The following is a 22,266-nucleotide window of genomic DNA, read 5'->3' as shown; positions in this document are numbered from 1 at the left end:
ATTTGAGTAGAAGTTAGCCATGTCAAGCTAGTGTTCTTCAGAGTGAACTGAACTCACTGATTTAAAGCCTCTCTCACTCAATGCCCCCTGAGACCTGAAAGGTATGAGTGATGCCTTTGACATTTTTGTCTATGGCTCTCTACAAATGTTTACAAAAGGAAAGTTGGACAGATTTCCGAAGAAGAGTTGTAAAGAACAGAGATGAATTTGTTATTACATTAATGGCACTTGGCCTGAGAACTGCCAACTTGTGTAAATCTTGTCCTGCCAATCACTCCAGCTCTTGACATCCCAAGGGAGCTACATACAGAAGGACTGACATGTGTTTACCTTTCAGAACTTGGTAGTGTTGGGTTAGAGACATGGTTCTCTGTTTACTCATAAAGTCTAGTTAAGGACCTCTTCCCCATTAGTTCTTCATCACACCCTAGCATCACTCTCAAATCTTGTATTGTTTCTCATCCTTGCCTGCTACTTGGCATGAAATCACAACAGCAATGTTTTGCTAAGACATAGAAAGGACAGACGCCGAAGGCCCTGTGATCACCGGCAGTTCTGACCCACAGAGCAGCAGCAGTGAGAGAGGATCATCTTCATGGACAAGTTGCTCTGCTTGTAAACACAGCTAACATGTATTTTCTAAATGGCTGAACAGAATGACAAGTCATTCTTCCTTAACAGATATGGGGAAGGGGGCTAGAAAAAAGAGCAATAGGGAAGTATATGGAGAGGTAGTGTTTTACCCCATAAAAGTGCTCTCTTTCACACCCTACACAGAGAAGTTCATGAAGTAGAGGTGGCTTCTTTCAGTCAAGCCTAAGAGATATACTTAGTTTTAGAAAGCCTATGAAATCACAATTATAGGGAATTTTGTCATATCTCAAAAAAGATTCTATGGAAAGAAAATTTAACTTATTGTGGTCCTATCTTAACAAGCAGCTTGTGCATAACCCTACATCCTCTGCATAAACCATGAAGGTGAAATACAAGAAATAACTGAAATGTTTTAAGAGTTTGATTACAAAATAAATAGAAAGTGTAAGCTAAGAAAATAGCTACAAATGTGGAATTGCATTTATGGAAAGATCATTACCCCAAGGAAAATGACTCAGGAAAAATAGTGATAGGAGTACTTCCCAGGAGTTAGTACAGAGCCAGAGCACTATAAAACCAGTACCTTCAGTCAAACGCTCATTGAGCGCCTGAAGGAATAACCTCACAGATGGTGGTCACACTCTACTGGTCCGTCAGCTTAGGGTACCCATCAGTACATCTGGGCCCAAGCAGAACCTCACAAGATCGCTGAGCCAAATATACGAGTCCTAACAGCATGTCTAGGAAAGGTGGCTACTTCCTGAGCCCCCAAGTCCACTGCGTGAGCAATGTCAGCACTGGGAAAGTCACAAGTCCATAAGACTGAGGCATCTGGTGACTTTTTTTTACTGTTCTAGTTAACACACAAATAAAGGATAAAACATACTTTGCAATAAAAAAAAAAGCACCACAATACCACAATGCTGACAGTGGGACCCAGATTTAGCGGTCTGGAGGGCATTCTGCATGAGGTAGCAAAGCTTTGTAAAATGACCATTCTATCAAGAAGAAACTGACTCCTCAATGGGCATAATCTTGGTTGCATAGGGAATGTGTAGCTCAAATGTTATTGAATACTTTTCTACCTGGCTCCCTAATTTTCTTGCATTTTGTTATCTATAAGATTTGGTTTTTTTCCTTTTTTAGATTTCTGTCCAGGAAGCACATTTGTGATAACTTAGAACAATCTGCACCATGTAATGACACCTTTCCCAAACTTGTCATTGAATTGTCCCAAATCAATGGGTAAAGTCTCATAGGCAGTGTGTACATGGATGTGTCTGTATTATATGTCTTTAATCAAAATATAGTTTTCAGCAGGAAATTAAAGTCTTCTGGGTAATGAGCTCACAAAATCTACACATGCTGAACATAACCTCTCAATTTAAGAATGCTATTGATGTCTCTCTGGAACACTTCATTTGACTCTATCTTATAAATAACCTTAGAATTTGTAGGAATGTAATTGTTTTCAGTGCTTGCAGCAGCAGTACCCAGAAACATGTCTAGGTCAACTTCATGGCTATCATACATCTCTTCAGAGCAACAACAGAATAAGCTCCAGCCTTCTGGGTGGCAGGAGTCTGGGATTCAGCTGCTTCTTAAGTTCTTACTCTCCCCATGAACATGATGAACAAAGAGATCGGGAACTTCAACCCCTCCCCCCAGAAGACAGAGGATTGTCCCCTCATGGAATTGCCAGTGCATTTGGCTTAAGAGTCTGGAAACCACTCTTGTACAACTTGAGGTTTAAAGTGATTTCGGTTGTTTTAGGAATTCAGTGGGTATTGTGCAAATGAGAAGCATAGGGTGAAATTATGCATTCCATTGGCTCATTCAGCCAACATTTCTCAAGTACCATGATGCTTCAGGAACTACTTACATGAGTATGTAATAGAGGCTGGACTGAGGGGGTAACACATGGTCCAGGATGGATGAGTTACTCTTTCTCTGGTCATTTGGAAAATTACTATGCTCCTCTACCAAAGCCTAATCACACTCCTACATGGTGTGTGTGTGTGTGTGTGTGTGTGTGTGTGTGTGTGTGTTGGAGCATCCGATGTGGACATGTCAGAGCATCCTTTCACAAGGGACAGCCTTTTGCTTTATCTGCTTGAACCCGCAAGAAGAATCTGCACTGTGGGCTAGAAACAGAACAGCAGAGGAAAGTAAAAATTTCAGGAGACATGAGGAATGACCTTGAGAACTCACAGAAGCCATGCTTCAGAGAAAATCCACATTTATGATAGAGGAGCAAACCTTCTTTATTGACTTTTCCTTAAACAATGTGGGTAAGATGAATTGTACTCTTCAAAATTCAATTTCAAAAATAAATGCATTTTTTATTTTGCAATCTTTGTCAAAAGTCAAAACACCACTAAAAATAAATGAATGATTAAATCTACTATCTACTGCTTTCCTTTACCTAGATTTCTTTGAAGAAAGAAATATTTTAAGGAATCAAGTTCATTAAAAAATTATTTGTGGATTTTCATTAAGATGCTAGAAATGGCTGAACTCTGGTTTTGCCAAGGGAGCATTATTGCATACCTGCTGTTTTTCCTGTCTTGACGACTAACTGTGCAACATCCTCTTAGGGATTTTCAGACTGGACCTCTGCTGCTCATATTTGCAGTCCATTTCTTTGAAAATAGAAACTAGAAATTTTCCATTTCAAATAATGAGAAAGTGAACTAGAAAACTACTATCACTTGGCTTTAGACTGCAGTCTTCAACACCAGCGAGCACAACCTTACATTTCAGAGAGAAGCAAAAGTCTCAGAAAATTTCGAGTGTGAGGGAGGAGGGGAACAACAATGAATATCCCTTCAATTTTTCAAAATTATAAATGCCATTAAGCTTTACTATAAAATTCTTCAAATTAAAGTGTTTCTAATTTTAGTGTTAAATGAGGCTGGTCTACAGTAGATTATTTGCATAATTTGAGCAAAAATCAAAGTTTTAGGGAAGCAAAATTGACTGATCTAAAACTTAAATTTTGATTCCTGAGCAGCTTCTTACTAACGAGCTTGAACAAGTCAGAACTGTCCCAGCTGTCTTCTTTAACAGCTGGAAAGGAATTATGTGAAGACTTAAGGGGAAGCTTACAACATACACTCAACAGTTTCTCAAGTTCTTCCCAAGTATCCACACTTGGAGAGGAGGAAGAATAGAGCATCTTAGTAACTTGGAGAATTGACTCTGAAGGTCTAGACTGCATTTTTTTTTTTGTCTTTTAAGTTTTCTATTTTCTTTTTGATACTTCTCTTTGACTTTCAACTACATGCTGTAAACTGTCTCTCTTTAAAATACTTTTTATATTTCTGCCTCATTAAATTGTGCTATCAAATTAGTAAGCTATAAGCTAAATCGCAGTTTATGGGCTTAATCTCACCCCAAAGAAAGTTGCTCAAGCATGGCATTTTATTTCTCATGCAACAGTCTAGATGTTGTGGGCATGAAGACAGCACTGCTTCATGAGAGGAGCCAGGGACCCAGGTTCTTTCTATCTTCTTACTTGCTTAACCCTTACGGCATCATCCTTAAGGATCATCCTTGTCTACTCAAAGACCATATCTATGTTTCAGTCACAATCCATTAGTGAGATTCAGTCATAAGGCTTGAAGGAGCAAGCTGCAAAGGACAAAGTACAACACAGATCCTATTTGGATAACAATGCAATGAAGAGAAATTCAAGTGAAGTTGTAGAAATACATACCACATCCATCCTATGCCTTCATGTGTCCTCTAGCAATGCCCCAGTTTAGGAAGCAGAGCATATGGCAAGCATCTGCACACCTTTTTCTACAAAGGTCCATGTGGTAAATACTGTAGGCTTTGCAGATCATCATACAGGGGTCTCTTTCGTAACTAATCAGCTTTGCTGTTGCTGTACAAAAGCAGACATAAATTATACATCAAGATGTTTTAGTTCTCCACTGCAATATAAAAAATTGTAAGTTTAGAGGTTTAAAACAACACATTTCTCATGACTCCCCTAGGTCAGGAATCTAAGCATAACTCAGTTGGTTTGTTTAGAATTTTATGAGCTGCACTCAAGGTATCAGTTGGATGGTGTCATCTACTTCCAGGCTCCTTTTGAGTGCATGCAGAATTCCTTTCTTCCTGGCTATAGATATTATTTAAGGCAAAAAGAAATAAAAACTCATTAACTTAATAAAAGTGTGCATGTGAGAGAGAGAGAGAGTGTGTGTGTGTGTGTGTGTGTGTGTGTGTGTGTGCAGGTGTGTACATGCCACAATGCTTGTGTGGGAGGCACAGGACAACCTCAGGTGCCAGTCTTTGCTGGCCTGTGAGCTTCTAGGCATTCTCCCATCTGCCTCCATCTCCTCCATAGGGATGCTAAAATTATAGATGCTCACATTATGTCTCCAACTTTTATGTGGGTTCTGGGGATTTGAACTCAGGTTTTCAGGTCTATATAGCAAGTGCTTATACCCACTGAACCATCTCCCCTGCCTGAGAGAAAGATTTCTTAAAGCCAGAAGGGCCATGTGGGAAGGCAGTCATAGAAAAACTTATTTCTGATTCTGGTACTATCATGCACCTACTGTCATAGTTTAATAGGAAATTAAGAGTAAATAGTTCAGCATTATGATAGAAAAGATGGAGTTGTTATTGGAATGCCAAATCAATTCAAACAGAAAGACCTTCATAACAAGCATTCTGTAATTTTGATGTTAACTCAAACCTCACCTGGAACCATTTCAACAGGAAGCCCATTTTCTTAGGGGTTATAAAAATACCACTAACACTTTCACGTGATTATGAGAATAAGAGTTTATATTAACCATTTAATACAAATTATCTTATTTATTCCTCAAAACATTCCTATTAGATAGACTATTATTCCTATTTAAAGACCAAGGGAAATTATCGCTAGCTAATTAAGCAACTTGTTTAACACATGCACACCAAACTAGCAGAACTTGTGCACTGGCTAAGGGGCCAGGCATTATGTATTATTTGATGTATAATGAGACCCTTTGGAGGGACTTAAGCAGGGAAATGGTACAATTGAAAGGATTAATGTTTATCTCTGTATGAAGCCTGGAGGAGGACTAGAGTGGATGCAGTGTTGTCCAGGGCAAAGATGATGGTGGCTTGGACATGGAGCGGCCTAGAGAAACACCTGCAATATATTTGGGTCTCAGACTTAACGCATGAGGTGGTCTTCCCCTCTCGGTGTAGCAACTCCACTGCTCCACTACTCACCACACTCTGGCCACACTGACCTGATGGTTCCCAAAACACACTAAGCCTTTTCTAACCTCGAGGGTGTTTGTTGCATGAACCATTCTCTCTGTCTGGAATGCTTTTCACTTGATAATTCTATTCTGTCATTAGAACTTACCCAACATGACTCACTTAGCTCAAGTCCCATTCCCCAGAGAGTCCTTCCTGAAAGCCATAGTCCTAGGTTTAGTTTCTTCTTTAATTTTCCCTTAATAGAATCCAATTATACTTAATCTCTAACTTGTCAGCTTGGTGCATTCTTACTTTATCGACCCACACATTGCATTTCAGAGGACAGACACTGCTTGTTTTGCATATCATGGTCAGCACGGTGGCTCTTTATGCAGTTCTTGGCAGCATATTAGTGAATATTTATTAAGAAAATAAGTATCTGACTTAAGGCCTTTATACTTACTGTGCTATAGCCTCATAGATTTGCTGACTTTAAAAAAACAATCATTTCTGGGGGGCTAGAAAGATGCCTTAGCAGTTAAGAGCACTGGCTGCTCTTACACAGGACCCAGGTCCTATTCCCAGCACCCATATAGTGGATAACAACTGTCCATAACTCCAGTTCCAGGGGATCCAATGCCCTCTTCTGTAGGCATTGCCTGAAATGGGTGCCTTACACACATGCAGGAGAAACACTCATACACATAAAAAAATAAACAAAACATTTGTTCTTCAGTCCTGAAACTACCAACATGACATATTTCCTTTAAAAGGCACTGTTCCTTCTTCAATTCCTCAACTGGCACACACTCTTCCCAAGCCATAATTTCAGGTGAAGAACGTTGAAGGGATGCACAGCAGGAATGAGGGGCTGTTGGAAGTGGTTTGGGATGTCTGAATTCTCCTCATTCACCAGTGGAGGGAGCAGAGACTAAAATAATTATTTGGGGAAACAATTTAGAAAACATAGAAACCAAAATGTTTACTGCAATTAAATAAGCTCTTCTAGGCTTTGAGATGGCAAAATAGAACAACTTCCTATTTTTCCCTCCAATGGGAAACTATTATTTTTATAATAAAAATTAGCATTAAATGTAAAAATAGAGCAGAATAATATTCCATTAAGTGTGTGCACACACGCACCACATTTTCATTATCCACTCATCTGTTGATGTACAACTAGGTTGGTTCCATTTCCTCACTATAGTGAATAGAGAAGCAATGAACAAGGGATACAAACAGCTCTGCAGTAAGATATGGAGGGCCGGGCATGGTGGCATACACGTTTAACCTTAGCACGCCAGAGGCAGAGGCAGGTGGATCTCCATGAGATTGAAGCCAGCCTGATCTACATAGTGAGTTCCAAGCCAGCTGGGGCTACAGGGAGACCCTGCCTCAAAAAAAGACAAAGAATTTTGTGGGTATATGCCCAGGAGTGAGATAGGTCATATGGTAACTGTTTTAATTTTTTGAGGAATATTTAGTTCTAAAGAAAAATGAAATAAAAATTTACAGCAAAATGGATGAACCTAGAATGTATAATATTGAGGTCACTCAATCTCAAAAAGTAAAAAACAAATAAACAAACAATACAAACCATATTTTCCCCCCATGTGCTTCCTAACCAATGATGTATACATATACATATGTAAACAAACACATGTGTGGCCATACTATAATACTGAGAATCAAGAACAAGCAAAGGTAATTTGCAAAGAAAAGGAGTATGGTTTTTGTCTTTTTTTTCCCATGGTGGATGTGTGTTCAACTTTCTGCATACCAAAGTAACAAATCATTTCTATATTCTGTAAGAGTCCAATAAATGTCTGTTTCAGGAGTTGGTCTTCTTTTGTGATTCCACTGACTAACACTGCAGTGGGAATTGGACATGACTAGTGTGCTGGATAGCTTTGATGGTCAACTTGACACATGTGGGTAGAGGGAACCTCAATTGAGGAATTTCTTCCATTGAGTTGGCCTGTGATCATGTCTGTGGGGCATTTTCTTGATATTTGAGTGATGTGGGAGGGCCCAGTCCACTGTGGGTGTTGCCATCCCTTGGCAGGCAGTCCTGTGTTTTATAAGAAAACAGGTTGAGCATGGGACAGAGAAGCAAGCCAGTAGCACTGCATCTTTATGGTCTTTCCTCCTGCCCTGGCTTCCCTTAATGATGGACTGTCAGCTGTAAGCCAAATAAACCCTTTCTTCCCTAAGTTGGTTTGGTGTTTTTATCTCAGCAATAGGAAGCAAACTAGAACAACTAGACACTGATTTGTTGGATATGCTGAATGAGATCATACCACTATTATTCTTGGTAACTACAAAATGTATTTTGTAATACATTTTCTAATTAAAAATAAGTGAAAAAGAAATATATTTGTTAAAAAGATTACAATAAAAAAGATTGTCCCAGCAGTCGGGAGGCAGCAGCGGGTGGATCTCTTTGAGTTCAAGGCCAGCATGGTCTACACAGTGAGTTTCAGGACAGCTGGGGCTACAGAGAGACACTATCTCAAAAAGACCAAAAAAAAAAAAAATGATTACAATAAACTGTTTAAATTTTTAAAATTTTTATTTTATGTGGATGGATGAGTGTTCTTCCCACATGTATGAAAGTGCACTGTGTCATACAATGCCTGTGGAGGCCCAAAGAGAATCCCCTGGAACTGCAATGACAGACAGTTGTGAGCCACTATGTGAGTGCTGCGAATAGGACCTGGGTCCTCTGTAAGAGCAGCCAGTGCTCTTAGCTGCTGAACCATCTCTCCAGTCACGATAGTATTTGTTTAAAGCTGACACTAATGGCCTTTGTCCACCACAAGTAGTTAGTCAAATTTTTTATTTTTTGACTCAGGATCTGTATACCTTGGAATTTACTATGCTATGGTGCCATCCCTTGGCAGGCAGTCCTGTGTTTTATAAGAAAGCAGGTTGAGCCTGCCTCAGCCTCTTCAGTTCTGAGATTATAGGTGTGTACTACCATATCTGGCTCAGCAGTGCATCTTTATTTCCTTTTACTTGTGTGGTTATTGTGCTAGAAAACAGACCTGAGAGGAGACTGGAGTTTTGGATGGGAACTGGATGGAAGGAGTCAGGGCCTGAGGGATGGGCTGCAGAATCTCAACAATAAATGCATGACTGTCCTTAAGACCCCAAGAACTTTGTATTGTATTTGTTTCTTCAGCCAATAAAGAGCCGCAAAGAAAAGACAAAAACAGAAAATAAATATGTATACTTTTGCAACAGCAATCCTACTTTGAGGGATCTCAAGTGATCATAAGAGGGATGTGGTCTAGCATTATGTAGTAGTGAGTTCTTTATTATTGTTTCAAAACTGGAAATAAGCTAGATGTCCAAAAATAGAGGAATAACAGCTTATTTAAATGATGAACTATTATTTACTATAGATTAGAATTATGTTTGGACAATACTTAAAGACACGAAAAATGTCCATGTTATAATATGACATAAAAATAATAAAATTATTTTTAGCACAACCTCCATTTGTTACAAAAGGAAACAAGAAAAGCACATAGATAGAAAATGTAAAGTGAAAAATCTACTAAATGTCATTAATGGCCATTTCTGGATGACAAGATTCTATAGATTTAAATTAGTTCTTTATGATTTTTAGGTGTTTCCAAATTAAAAATAATTACATGATACTTTATAATCACAGAACTACAATCTTTGCAGAAGGTATCCACTCCTCTTTCTAATGAGTAATTCTATTTCTACTCAAGCCTCAAGTGCTTCATGATGAAAATAGGTTCTGAGAAGTGCATCACTAGGCAATTTCATCATTGTGCAAATATAAGATCCTCACATAAACCTCTATGGTACAGCCCATTACACACCAGGCTACACAATATATCCTGTCTTATATATGTGGTATGTCATTAGTCAAAATGTTACATGACATGTGACCACATATTTATGTGCTGAGTAGGTTATGGTATTTTTATTAACACTTCCCCCCTCAACAACAGATCCTCAGCCTTTGGAATTAAACTACCATGTATTTTCTTTAGTGTCTTTGAGTGAGACTATGTTAAACTAGGCTAATGGAGAGATTATTATTCACCATTTTTTTTTTTTTTTTGGTTTTTTTGAGACAGGGTCTCCCTGTAGCCCCAGCTGTCCTGGAACTCACTATGTCGACCAGGCTGGCCTTGAACTCAAAGATCTGTCTGCCTCTGCCTCCCAAGTACCATTTTTGTATAGATAGAAGAGAACATGAAATGAGTTACTTTTAGAAAATTTTATTTCTAACTATCACATTTAACTTATGACAGTAGGAATTTAATTTGACCATTAAACCAATAAAAACTTTCACCTATCTATGCCCAACCCTAAGTGACATATTTTCAGTGCAACCTCCAAACCTAAGGCTCGGGAAACATGGGGAAAGAGGGACACAAAGAAGGCAAGAGCTATAGGGACCGGACACCCGCTACTAGCTAACATACTCTAGATCTGATAGAGAACCTGCACCAATGGCATCTCCACAGTGTGGCAGTCTAACGAGACTAGCATAATTACGCACCAAAGTGGGCAGGGAGGGATGTCATGGGTCCCACCTCAAGAAGAGCTACAGGCAATCAATGGCTGCTGAGGGAAGGAGAATCAGCTTTCTCCAGGGACTGGTTCCCTGAGAGGTTATCTAATTTCCAATGGACTGACCTAAACACAAGTACATATGAGCACCACTAAATGGACTCAGTGCATTTATATATATATATATATATGTATATGTTTGTATGTGTGATAATACTAATCAAAGAAGAAGATAAGAAATTGAGAGGGGGGGCAGAAGAGAAGAGTGAGGTGGGGCTGAGAAATAATATGAAGACAATACTCATGTATGAAATTCTCAACCAAAAAAAGACCAAATCTTAAAAAAAAAAGAAATCTCCTATCTATAATCACAATTGGGAGGGTCTAACAAATTTAACTTGAGATTGTTCATGTAACGAAGTCTAAAGAATTTTTAGCAAAATATTTATAGTACTTTTGGGAACCATGTAGTTAGCTATCTTTGGGAACTTATATAACAGAGGAAAGGAAAAAAAAAAAAAAGGCAGAGCTGGGCAGGGAAATGCATGCTTGTAGTTCTGGCTTCTTGGGGAGGCCGAGGCAGGAAGGCTGCTTGGGCCCAGGAGATTAGGGTCAGCCTGGGTGACACAGTGAGATAATCTAAGGAACAAGAAAAAAAGAAAGAGAGAAGCCAGGAGTGATGGTGCATGCCTTTAATCCCAGCACTTGGGAGGCAGAGGCAGGTGGATATCTGAATTCAAGGCCAATCTGGTCTACATAGTGAGTTTATCTAGGCCAGCTGGGATGACAGGGAAACACTCTCAAAAGAGAGAGAGAGAGAGAGAGAAAGAAAGAAAAAGAGAAAGATCCTGCAAGCCACAGAAGGAAAGAAATCACATTACATTACAGTCTACATTTAGAGAAACTACAATAAAAGAGTTTTAGCAATCAATTATGGACAATAACTGTAACATTTGCTTTCTGAAATAACCTAAATTTTGAATTCTTCTAAGCAACAACATACAGATATCTGCATAAACTAGTGTGGACATAAATGCTCTGTAGTGAACACTGATTTGAGATACATTTAATACTTGTATTATCCAGAAACTTAAGAGAAATGTGCTTCAGTTGTAATTGTTTTGTTTGTTTAATTATAGGACATTTTGAAATCACATTCCTTTATGTGAAGAAGGTTCTGTTTAAGTCTTTCCCTCCTCTCTCTCCTTTTCCTACAAAGTAAGTTAGATATTTCATTGATAAAAATTTAAGGCAATCACAAATTTATAGACAATCATATCTTCACATATTATAAAATAAATACTGTACATGAGTCTAAATAATTCTAAAACAGAAACAGTTTATTGACTGAAACCAATGAACATACAGAAAGAGAATACAAAAGATTTCTGGTTTAAAATGCGAAGATCATATTGGAGTTAGCATCATAGCACTGGTATGCTTTTAAAGTTCTTTCCTATACATTTCTCAAGAAAAATTAAGTTGTAGAAAAATGCCACACTATATCTGGTTGCATGTGGTTGCCACCTTAAATTTATTACTGAGGTTTCATGTTCTGCTAGTATCTATGCATCATACCTTCTATCTACAGACCCTCACCAATACGTACAAGCATGATTCAGCATGTAAAAATGAACAGGGAACCAATAAGCAGCAACCCAACAGTAAAAACAATATGGTATTTTAAAACTTCTTTCAAAGCAGTGTTCTGAACAATTGCCATTGGCTCACATAACTAGGGAAGGTATTTTAGAATCTCAGTGCTCTTAAAAGAGATCTCACTTGGCTGATATTTGTCCAAGATATGATAATCCATGTTATTCATAGGAATAAAGTCACTGAATCCTTCAATATAGGCAATCTCTCTTCAATGCAAAGTAATGAGGTGGCGGATGTGATGGAGAAACCAGTCCAGAAGCATCATGTAAGGGAGTCCAGCTGTGCTTGTATGGTCTCTAGCTGTTTGCAAAGACAAAAATAAAGAGAGTTAGTGAAGGGAAAGAAATTCACATGAAGTGTTTAGAAACATGCAAATAAAAGGGGGAAGAATGGCAGCCAGAACCATGCACAGTAAATCCACTCGCACAGCAATAAAAATACTCGTGGACTCCTTTTCCCTTTATGTAAAGATATTAGAATTTATGATTGCCATTTAAGTTTTCAAATTTATAAAGAAGGAGGACTTCTAAGAGCTACTGTTTTAAGTGCATCAAACTGTTTCATAGTAAATTATCACTACAGAGAGTTTAAAATCTGGGGGCTGGAGAGATGACTCAGTGATTAACAGTATGTACTGCTTAAAAGTGCATACTGCTCCTTCTAGAGGACTGAGTTGGATTCCCAGCACCCATGTCAGTCAGCTTACAACTGCCTAGAACTCCAGCATTGAACACTCATGCACAAACCCACATGTATATACATATAACTTCAAAATACTTTTAAAAAAGAGTTTAAAGTTGGAGGCTAGGGAAATGTACTTCTTAGGACAAAATCAATATTTGAAAGAAAAAAATGAAATATACTCAAAGATAAATCTCATTTTTAAATAGAAACAAACTTTTTTTGGAGACAGGGTCTCATTATGTAGCCCTGACTGGTCTTGAACTCACAGTGATCTTCCTGCCTCTGCCTCCAGGGTGCTGAGATTAAAGGCATGCACCATCATGCCTGGCTTCAAAGATAAATCTCGAAAAGCCTGGCAGCTTTCCTTTACCCCCGTTCCCAGACATTAAAGTATTTCAGGTTATCTATATTTAAAGGGTCATGTGGCTATAGGGGTGACACAGTGCACTGCTAAGCTTTACGCTAAGGCACCAACCCTGTTGCTCTATGTAAAATCATTTTCATTTTCTTTTTGATTTAGTTTGTCAGATTCTCTTCATCTGAGCTATGCTTCTTCTCACTGTGAGACACAAGTTTAGAAAAGAAGTTAAATAACTTAGCTCCACAATAAGGAATTTAAAAATAAAAATTCATAAAAATGAAGGAAATGTTAGGAAAACCTCTATGTATCAGAAAATGATTTTAAAAATACAGACCTTGTTATAGAAATCAAACAGTTCCTTATGACTAAATTCCACAAGAACTTTCTCCAGGCTCTGTAAAGAAGAAAACAAAAAGCAAAATAAGACCTTAGTTACAATCAATTTACATTGTACTTTTCTCTTCAGCTGTACTTCTAGAGCTACGCTGCATCTTCTAAGAATATGCTAATATTCTCTGAGTGGTTTAAAAACCTACCTGCTCCACTTAACCCCGCAGTTCCTAGAACTCACAAAGGCACTTCTTAACATTCCACTTTAGCTAAAGCTCTCAACTCTACAGGGACGTCTGTTCTTCAAGTTGACTCCACCAAGGTTAATAAAATATATGCTAGCAAGAGAACAATTTCATTATCTTTTTTTCAAGGCAGAGATGATACATGAGATTCCATTTCATCTTTCTCAGCAGTCCATTTAAAATGTTGTAAATACCATTACACAAAGACACTGGAGGCAGCTTATCTGATTGAATTCACCCAGCCATTAACATCTCACATGAGCACAGCCTCTGCCCCCAAGCCCTACTCTAACAGTTAGGTTCTTAATGTGCTGAGATTGTTACCATCTTTAATGTTCAGACTCCACAAAAATTAACAATTAACATGACAGTTTCAAAAAACAGGCTTCTTAGTCTCACCTGTGCACAGGAGAAACCTTTATGGGTGCACAGACCCATAAAGTTTTCTACATACTGGATATATATCTATGCTAATTTAGTCAAGTGGAGCAGCAAACTAAACCCCACCTAACTCAACTATAACTTAACGATTCAAAACAATTGGGAAATACTGCTAACACATACTTATTTTATTAAAGGTCCCTGTGAAGAAGTAAAAGCTAATGGCAGAATGTTAAAAATATGCCACTGTGCTGATACCTCTGCCCCACTCACATGATGAGCATCATGAGCCAATGAGGTGGAAAGTTGCTATAAATAGGCATCAGTTCATACACTTAACTGTTTGTAGTCAATTTCAACATATTATCAATTCAAGTTGCAGTTTCCTATGTCCACTTTAAAAATAAATCTATTTCAATGGTTTACAACATCTTTGTGATAAACCAAAATTTCAAACCAAGTTATCTCAATGGGGCTGATTTCAGAAACAGCACCCCCCTCTTCATGAGCCTAAGCACAGAGGACCAAATTTCACAGTTCTTCGTTTTCTCTCTTATACACTCAACTTTAATAAATAGGGAAGTGTATCAACTGTAAAGCCTGAGCTTTTAGGAATGATATAAATTATGAAGGTTGTAAATTGTATTAGTAAAATTATTTAGCTAATTAACACACATTATTAAACACCCAAAAGTCTAATCAGCATGATCTGTAATATGTGTCCTCGCAGAAGTTAAAAGGGGTTGACAGACATAAGTTTATCTCAAAATTCTGGGGAAGACAAGGCAAATGCATTCTTCTCCCTTCCACATCAAAAGTTAAGAGGGAATAAAAGCTGAGTCACTGTGTAAACAACTGATTTGCATAACTCTGAAAACAGCACTGTTAGGCTATTGCTCCTTGTACTTTGCTGTTTCAAGGTGGTGCTTTCCACAATGTTACATTGGGAAAAGAGGAAGAGATAACAACACAATAACGGACCTCCCTCCCTTCTTTCTTCAAGATAGACTCTCATTACATAGCCATAGCTGGCCTCACACTCACTGAAATAGCTATTATTGAAAAAATAGAGCAAATAATAAGCAAAGGTGAGCATTTGAGAAACTGAAAGCCTTGTATACCAATAGTGGGATTATAAAGTGGCACAGCTACTATAGAAGAGTATGGGGCTGGCGAGAAGGCTCAGTGGTTAAGAGCACTTGCTGCTCTTCCAGAGGATCTGAGTTCATTTCCTAGCACCACACTGGGTAGCTCACAGCTGCCTGTAACTCTAGATCCAGGGGATCTGATGCCTTCTTCTGGCCTCAGCAGGTACCTGCTTTCATATGCACAACCCAGACCCCTCCCCTCCACACACATAGGCATAATTAAAAATAAAACCTTTAAAAGAGTATGAACACTCTTCAAAAATTAAAGATGGGGGCTAGAGACATGGTTCAGCAGTTAAGAGCACTTCTGTTCCTGCAAAGAACTGAAATTTGGTCCCAGCACCTAGCTTGAGCAGTCTGTAACTCTAGCTTCAGGAGATCCAATGCCCTTTTCTGAGTTCTATGGGTATCTACATCCCCACATGTACATTCACACTCACACACACAATTAAAAATTAAAAATAAATTATAAACTGAAGACATAATTATGATATTACATAGTGTTTCACTTCTAGGTGTCTATTAAAAGAATTGAAAATACTGTTTCAAAGCTATATTTACATACCATGTTGATATAGCTCTCCACAATAACTAAGATTAACAAAAATTTTAGTATATGCATACAATAGAATATAGAATCCTGTCACAAGCTACAACATAGATAAACCTTGGGGATACCATATAAAAGGAAATAGGCTGGTGACAAAAAGATAAAGGACTCCACTTACATGCAGTATCTAAAGCTATTATATTCATAATGCCAGTAGAATGGTGATGTGATTACCAAGGACTTGGGGTGGTCTTGCTTTACTGAAATGCTTAGCCACAAGAGAGAAGTTTACTGACGTCTGAGGTCGGAGTATAAAGAACCTCTATTTATGCCTGGGAGAGCCACAGCATGCATCACCATTACCACTTTTCAGTCAATTTCAGTGTCTTAGAGAGGACATGGAGGTGGCAAGTTTCTTGTGTATATGTGACACAATGACTTGTGGAGAAGAATGGAGCTTAGATGTACAGGAGAAAAAACAGGAAGGTTGAGCTGGGGCCAATTCCCTACATTGTCATGTTCTATCATGGAATCCCAGTGTCCAGGAATTTTACATTAAACCTGCTTTTCAGGACATCATTAAGGTATCCTGTTATACCAGGAAAATAGAACACATTTCTGTTAAGTTTGGCAGCTTTAATTAATGACTTTTGAATTTGGACAAGTGATAAGTGTCCTCTATTTTTGCTCCTCCTCAGCTCCTACAAACGCTAGGGTGGGGGGTGGGGGTCTGATCAAAAGCCTTCTTGGGACCACTACATCTTTAGAGGAAAATGCACTCTTAGCTATCCTTGAAACTGTAACTAGAAAGTCAGAAATTTGCTTATCAAACCAGAATCAACTGTCTAACTTCATTTTTCACTCTACAAAATGTATGGAGGGTTTTGCCCCTAAGGAAGCACTCTTTCAAGCAACTGCTTTTCATTTCAGTATCTGCACACAAACCTGGGGCTGTCCTGACTCAACAAAGATGAAGGAACAGTATTAAATTCAATGAGAACTCATGCAGGAGTATTTCAGGGTGTGTCTCTTTGGGATGATTAGGCACTATGCCTGTTTTCCTTCCTTTTATATACCTCTGGCTTTGGAGTCAGCTCTTCCCTGTTAAGGGAAAAAGGGAAAATCGATTGAAATTCAAATCTGTCATCTCAGCTACCAGTAACTCTAAGGACAGATTCTGTGGCAGAAAAAAGGAACTATCTGGCTAAAGTAGCTTTATGAACTAAAATCAGACAAGGGGTTATCCACACGCTGCCTGTCTGGCACTGTCATTAGAGAATGGGACTTGACTTATGTGGTTGTCCTACCACTAAAACTAAACCAAATCAAAAGAAAAAAGAATTGGAGAGATAGTCTGGACAATAAAACAGCCTATTGAGACATACTGAATAAATGATGAAATAGTCTAAAAGCACAAGGCTAGTCATGAGTAATCAAAATGGACCTTCATCTTACCAAGTCACACATGTTCAAACTGTGTTAAACTAGATTTGTACTATATTGATCATCTGGGGGAACAAAGTATGTCTATACAGAATACACATTCCTTTAGATGGCACTGAACCTCACTATTAAATTGTCTAATATTTAGGAAAAAGGTTTATAAGACATTATATCCCCATTCTTCCAGAAACCAGATATAAAGAAAATTTTTATAAAATGTAAAACTGAATTTTAAGTCAAAATCTCAATGAAACTGATTTGGTTGACAATTCTCACAGGGGATCTACAGCATCTTTCAAAGGATATACAGTGACTGTGAAGTAATGTAAATTATTTCTGGGTAAATAATAATGGCAGCAAAGGCCATTATCCAACCATTGTCCAACATGGTAAATGTCATGGAGACATTTACCAGATCCTATATAAAGCTACCACTCAGTAATAAGTAGGCTAGGCCAAGTGTTGAAGTAGACACTCTATACAAAGAGGAAGGTTTGAACATAAAAATGAAGGCAGTGGATAAGGTAGTGTTTTGTTGCTGTTTTTCTTTGCTGTTGTTACTGCTTTTATTGTCTGTAGAGAGCACAGCTGCTCTCATGGGAGAGGTGATGGGTTTGTACTGAATTTCTGTGCTGTCAAAAGGTCCCTCTGGGGAAAAGTTCCTACGGGTAAGGCATTTTGCAGGCACTTGACCATGATGCCTTCACAAGTGGGAACTAACAGCAGGCACTTCCCTTAGCCTCTTGCTCCTGGCTCTACACAAGCTTCCCTCCTCTTTGCTCCAACCTAACTGGCATTCGCCTCTCCCACATCCAACATATTTCTGCCCCTGCTTTGTTTATTGGCCTCGTACTTCCAGGTGGACTGTAGTTATGAATGGAAAACATAGAGCAAGAAAGATTTGAAAAGAAAAAAGAGTATGTCCATAACATGGGAATAGCCTGTATTTCTTGACCTGGCACAAAAACTTCTGTGAAGAACACAAATTAAACATGAGACACAGGGGCTGGAGAGATGGCTCAGCAGTTAAGAGCACTGACTGCTCTTGCAGAGGACCTGGGTTTGATTACTAGCACCCACGTGGCGGCTACAAACCATCCTTAACTCCAGTTCCAGGGGAATCCAAAAGCCCTTTTCTGACCTCCGTGGCACTGCATGGCATACACGCAGGCAATACACTCATACGCATAATCCAGAACTTCTGCTCATCAAAACACACCATTAAGAGGATGAGAATGCTATACAGATAGTGAGATCCAGAATACACAAAGAATTCCTATAAATTGATCAAAATGGCAAGACTTAAACAAGATCTCCACAAAAACTGTCCAAACTACTAGTAAAGATAAGAAAACAAATTAGCAATCACTCTAATGGAAGGGAAGAATTTTTATGCTACTTCAGAAATTTGTATTATTTACTAAAGTATATTACAAATCCTATGATTTAGCCATTGATTCTATGTATCAATAGTGTGTTCCATAGATAATATAGGATGTGCCCAAGAATACTGGCATTGCTAGTCAAAATAACCAAAAAAGTGAAGGTGCTCAAAATTCCTTTGAAAAGAAGGTATAGATTATAGTACAGTACACAATGGAATATAATATGGATATGAAAATAAACTACAGGGAAATACAGCATCATGCATGAAACTCCCAAATGTTAATTGACAGAAGCAGGAACAGAAAATCACACAGCTTACTTTTTATGAAGCTTTGAATTTTTTTTTTTTTTTTTTAACAGGACTAGGGAGATGACTCAGTGGTTAAGAGCATTAGCTGCTCTTGCAGAGGACCCAGGTTTATGGCAATTCACAACCGTGTGCAAAGTCAATTCCAGGGGATCAGGTACATTCTTTTGGCCACCATGAGTTGTACACAACAAGGGTTCACTTGCAGGTAAAACAGTCATACACATAAAATAAAAACTTTTTAAATTAATTTTTTTCATTCATTGTATACATAAGCATGTGTGTGTGGGAGCTCATGTGCTATGGTGCACATATGGAGGCCACAGTACAACTTTCGGGAGGCACTCAGTTCTCTCTTTCCACTACATGAGGCCCAGGCACTCATGCTGCCAAGCTTGGCAGCAAGAGCCTTTACCCACTGAGCCATCTCACTGGCTCAACTAAAGTACCAATAACAAAAAGCGTTAAAAATAAACTTCTCAGGTGCTGAAACTTTACAGCGAAGCAACAAAGCCACTGATGGAAGCAGAGCAAAGATCACCAGTGAATGACTGAGAGTGAAGAGTGGCTGGAAAGACGTGGACCACAGCTTTCTGAGGTGTTGGCAGGGCCCTTGGTGGTAGGTTAAAAGATGTTATCTTGATAATAAATTACAAAGCTTTTCCCTGCATGTGTGATAAATACCCCCCTCCAAAAAAAAGAAAAAGAAAAAAGGAATGACATTATTATGCATTAAGTTCATTTTTAGTCAATGAATGTTTATTAAATGCCAGTCAGGTCACTTGGACAGTTAGGTCCACATCAATGAGTAAGAAATCAATGACACACCACAGTTGAAGGAGACAGATAATAATAAACGAAATAATAATAATGAATATGCTTGCATACAGAAATGTTTGTGATAAATGCTGAAGAGAAACCTAAAGCTAGGATATGGAACGTGGGGATGAGGTATGAAGAAGAGAACCAATGTTAGGAAGTCGCAAAGACCACACCAAGATGCTTCAGTGGTTTAAAAGTCATGGGGAATGAAAATGTGACCTACAGGCTAGGAGAAAATATTTGAAAAAAATTATCTGGTAAGAGTTTAATATTCAAAAATCATAAAGAACCCATAGAGCTCAACAATGACATTAATACAAACAATGTGGTTCCAAAAGGGCAAATGACTTCTCACAGACTGCAAATGAGCAAATGAAATCATGCTCCACATCTTTAGTCATTAGCAAAAAACAAGTCAAAACTATAGTGAAGATCTTCACACCTACTAGAAAGAGTATGAAATAAAGAGACCAAACAAATGTTGGCAAGGATGTACGGGAATGGAGCTCCTGTGTATTGCTGGTGAGGAATGTAAAATAGTGGAGCCACTCTGGGAAACAGTTTGGCAGATTTCATATTGTATACAAATATACATAGCAAAAAGCATGGACAATGGAGACCCAGCAGATACTTTTACAACAGTGCTCACAGCAGCACAAGAGCCAAATGGTAGAAAGTCCCTGGTGTCGATCAACAGATGAATATATAAAACATTACATAATACAATGAAGTATTATTCAGTCATAAAAAATGTAGCTTTGACACATGCCACATAAATGAACCTTGAAAGCATTATGCTAAATGGAAGGGTATAAAAGATATATAAAGACAGATACTGTAGATTCAATTATATGAATCTGGTTCTCTAGAAGAGGCAAATTTATAGACACAGAAAGAGGATTAGATGCCACCAGAAACTGAGAGGCAGGGGTATAGCAGCTGTTGCTTACCTGATACAGAATTTGAGTTGGGTAAGAAAAAGTTTTGAATATAGTGGTTGGCAGATAAACTGTGATATTAACTAATGCCACTGAATTATACTTTTACAAATGGTTAAAATGGCAAAATTTGTCATATATCTTTTGCCAGAATAAACAAACAAAAAAGGAAGGGGGCCTGGGGCAGATGGCTCAAATATCTGCCCACAGAAGCCTCAAGACCTGAGTTGGGGTCCCCAGCTCCCAGGTTAAAAAGCCAGTCTACTTAATCAGTACATGCTAGGCTTGGGAGAGACCTTGCCTCAATAAATCAGTAAATAAATAATGTGAAGGGCAATAGAGGAAGACCCCAGATACACACCTCTCGCCTCTACATGTACACATGCACCCCACATGCACACAAGCACCTACTCACACATATGCCGAGAGAGAGAGAGAGAGAGAGAGAGAGAGAGAGAGAGAGAGAGAGAGAAGCAAAGATGAAACTTGAAGAAAAAAAAGGGCAGACCACTCCAAGAATGGCCTGATTCATCTGTGATGCTCATGCCTTCTTTCCATGTGCCCATGTCACAAGTTATGCTGGTTACTCAACTGATAACAACCAGGCAAAGCAAATCCATTTGCCCACTCACTCAGTTAATTTATTTAGTTCAGCAATATTCAGTCTATGTATAAAGAATTTCACTAGCTCTTTCAGGTAGGTAGTCTTGGACCTGATGACATTTAGTATCTACAGTTTAGACAGGACCTAGGAACTCTCCTATCAGACTAAATAAACACTGTTTTAAAGGGAACGGGACTTGGGGCTGGCAAAATGGCCAAGATTAAGAGCTCTGGCTGATCTTGCAGATGACCCGGGTTTTGTTCCCAGCACCCATATGGCAGCTAACGACCATCCATAACACCAGTTCCAGGGGACTGGACTCAGTCTTCTGACCTCCACAGGCACTGCACACAAGTATTGCATTTACAGACATCCAGGCAAAACACTCATACACATAAAAATAAATAAATAAATTTAAAGGTAATGGGACTCAAAATATAGAGCCGTGCTTCATTACAATATGGGGCAAATTTTTTAAAAAAATATAAAGTATGCCCTAATAAAATCAGTCAGGTAAATGGAGGTGCAGAAGGAGGGGAATAAAAAGGGTTTTAGAGCACAGAATATTCCAAGCAAAGGAAGACAGAGTAAAAGCTGCACAGAGAGGGTAGAGGGAAGAGCTTGGTGCCAAGAAAAGGGTTACAGTAGGATCAGGTATAAAGAGATAAGGCTCTGCTTGCCTGAAGATACCACCTGGAGGCTATACCCTTTCAACAGCTACTTAAGGGAATATGTTGCTCTGACAGTTTCACTTTTGCTGAAAACACTGTAGAGGAAGTGTGTTAGTTATTTTTCTATTGCTGCAATAAGCTACCATGACCAAAGCAACATATAGAAAAACTTAATTTGGCTTACAGTTTCAGAGAGCTAAGAATCCATCACAGCCAGGAGGCATGGCAGGAGGCAGATGGGGCAGAAAGGCAGAAAGCTGAAGGCTAACATCTTCAAGTAGGAACAGGAAGCAGGAGGGAGGGAGAGAATGAGAACAGAGAGACAAAGTAGGCAGGGCAAGGCTATATACTCTCAAACCCTCCCCAGTGACACGTTCT

The 22,266-nt window shown here is 38.6% G+C and overlaps 1 protein-coding gene across 3 annotated transcripts in view; it reads right to left on the bottom strand.

Moving 5' to 3' along the window:
* Window positions 1–11,678: 11,678 nt before the first annotated feature.
* Commd10 (COMM domain containing 10) overlaps window positions 11,679–22,266 on the bottom strand; it is a 199,625-nt gene continuing 189,037 nt past the window's right edge. For all 3 annotated transcript variants that reach the window (XM_008825278.3, XM_029559759.1, XM_029559758.1), the window contains 2 exons: window positions 13,398–13,457; window positions 11,679–12,318 (listed from right to left, as the gene is read on the bottom strand). In XM_008825278.3, the coding sequence (XP_008823500.1) occupies window positions 12,280–12,318; window positions 13,398–13,457 (99 nt within the window). In that variant the 3' untranslated portion in view covers window positions 11,679–12,279. The remainder of the gene's footprint in view (window positions 12,319–13,397; window positions 13,458–22,266) is intronic.

The sequence above is a fragment of the Nannospalax galili genome, unplaced genomic scaffold, assembly GCF_000622305.1.
Source record: "Nannospalax galili isolate Female #2095 unplaced genomic scaffold, S.galili_v1.0 scaffold128, whole genome shotgun sequence".
In the NCBI taxonomy this organism is placed as follows: domain Eukaryota; kingdom Metazoa; phylum Chordata; class Mammalia; order Rodentia; family Spalacidae; genus Nannospalax; species Nannospalax galili.
Note: the sequence above shows the minus strand (reverse complement) of the source record. Positions and strands in the feature narration are given on the sequence as shown.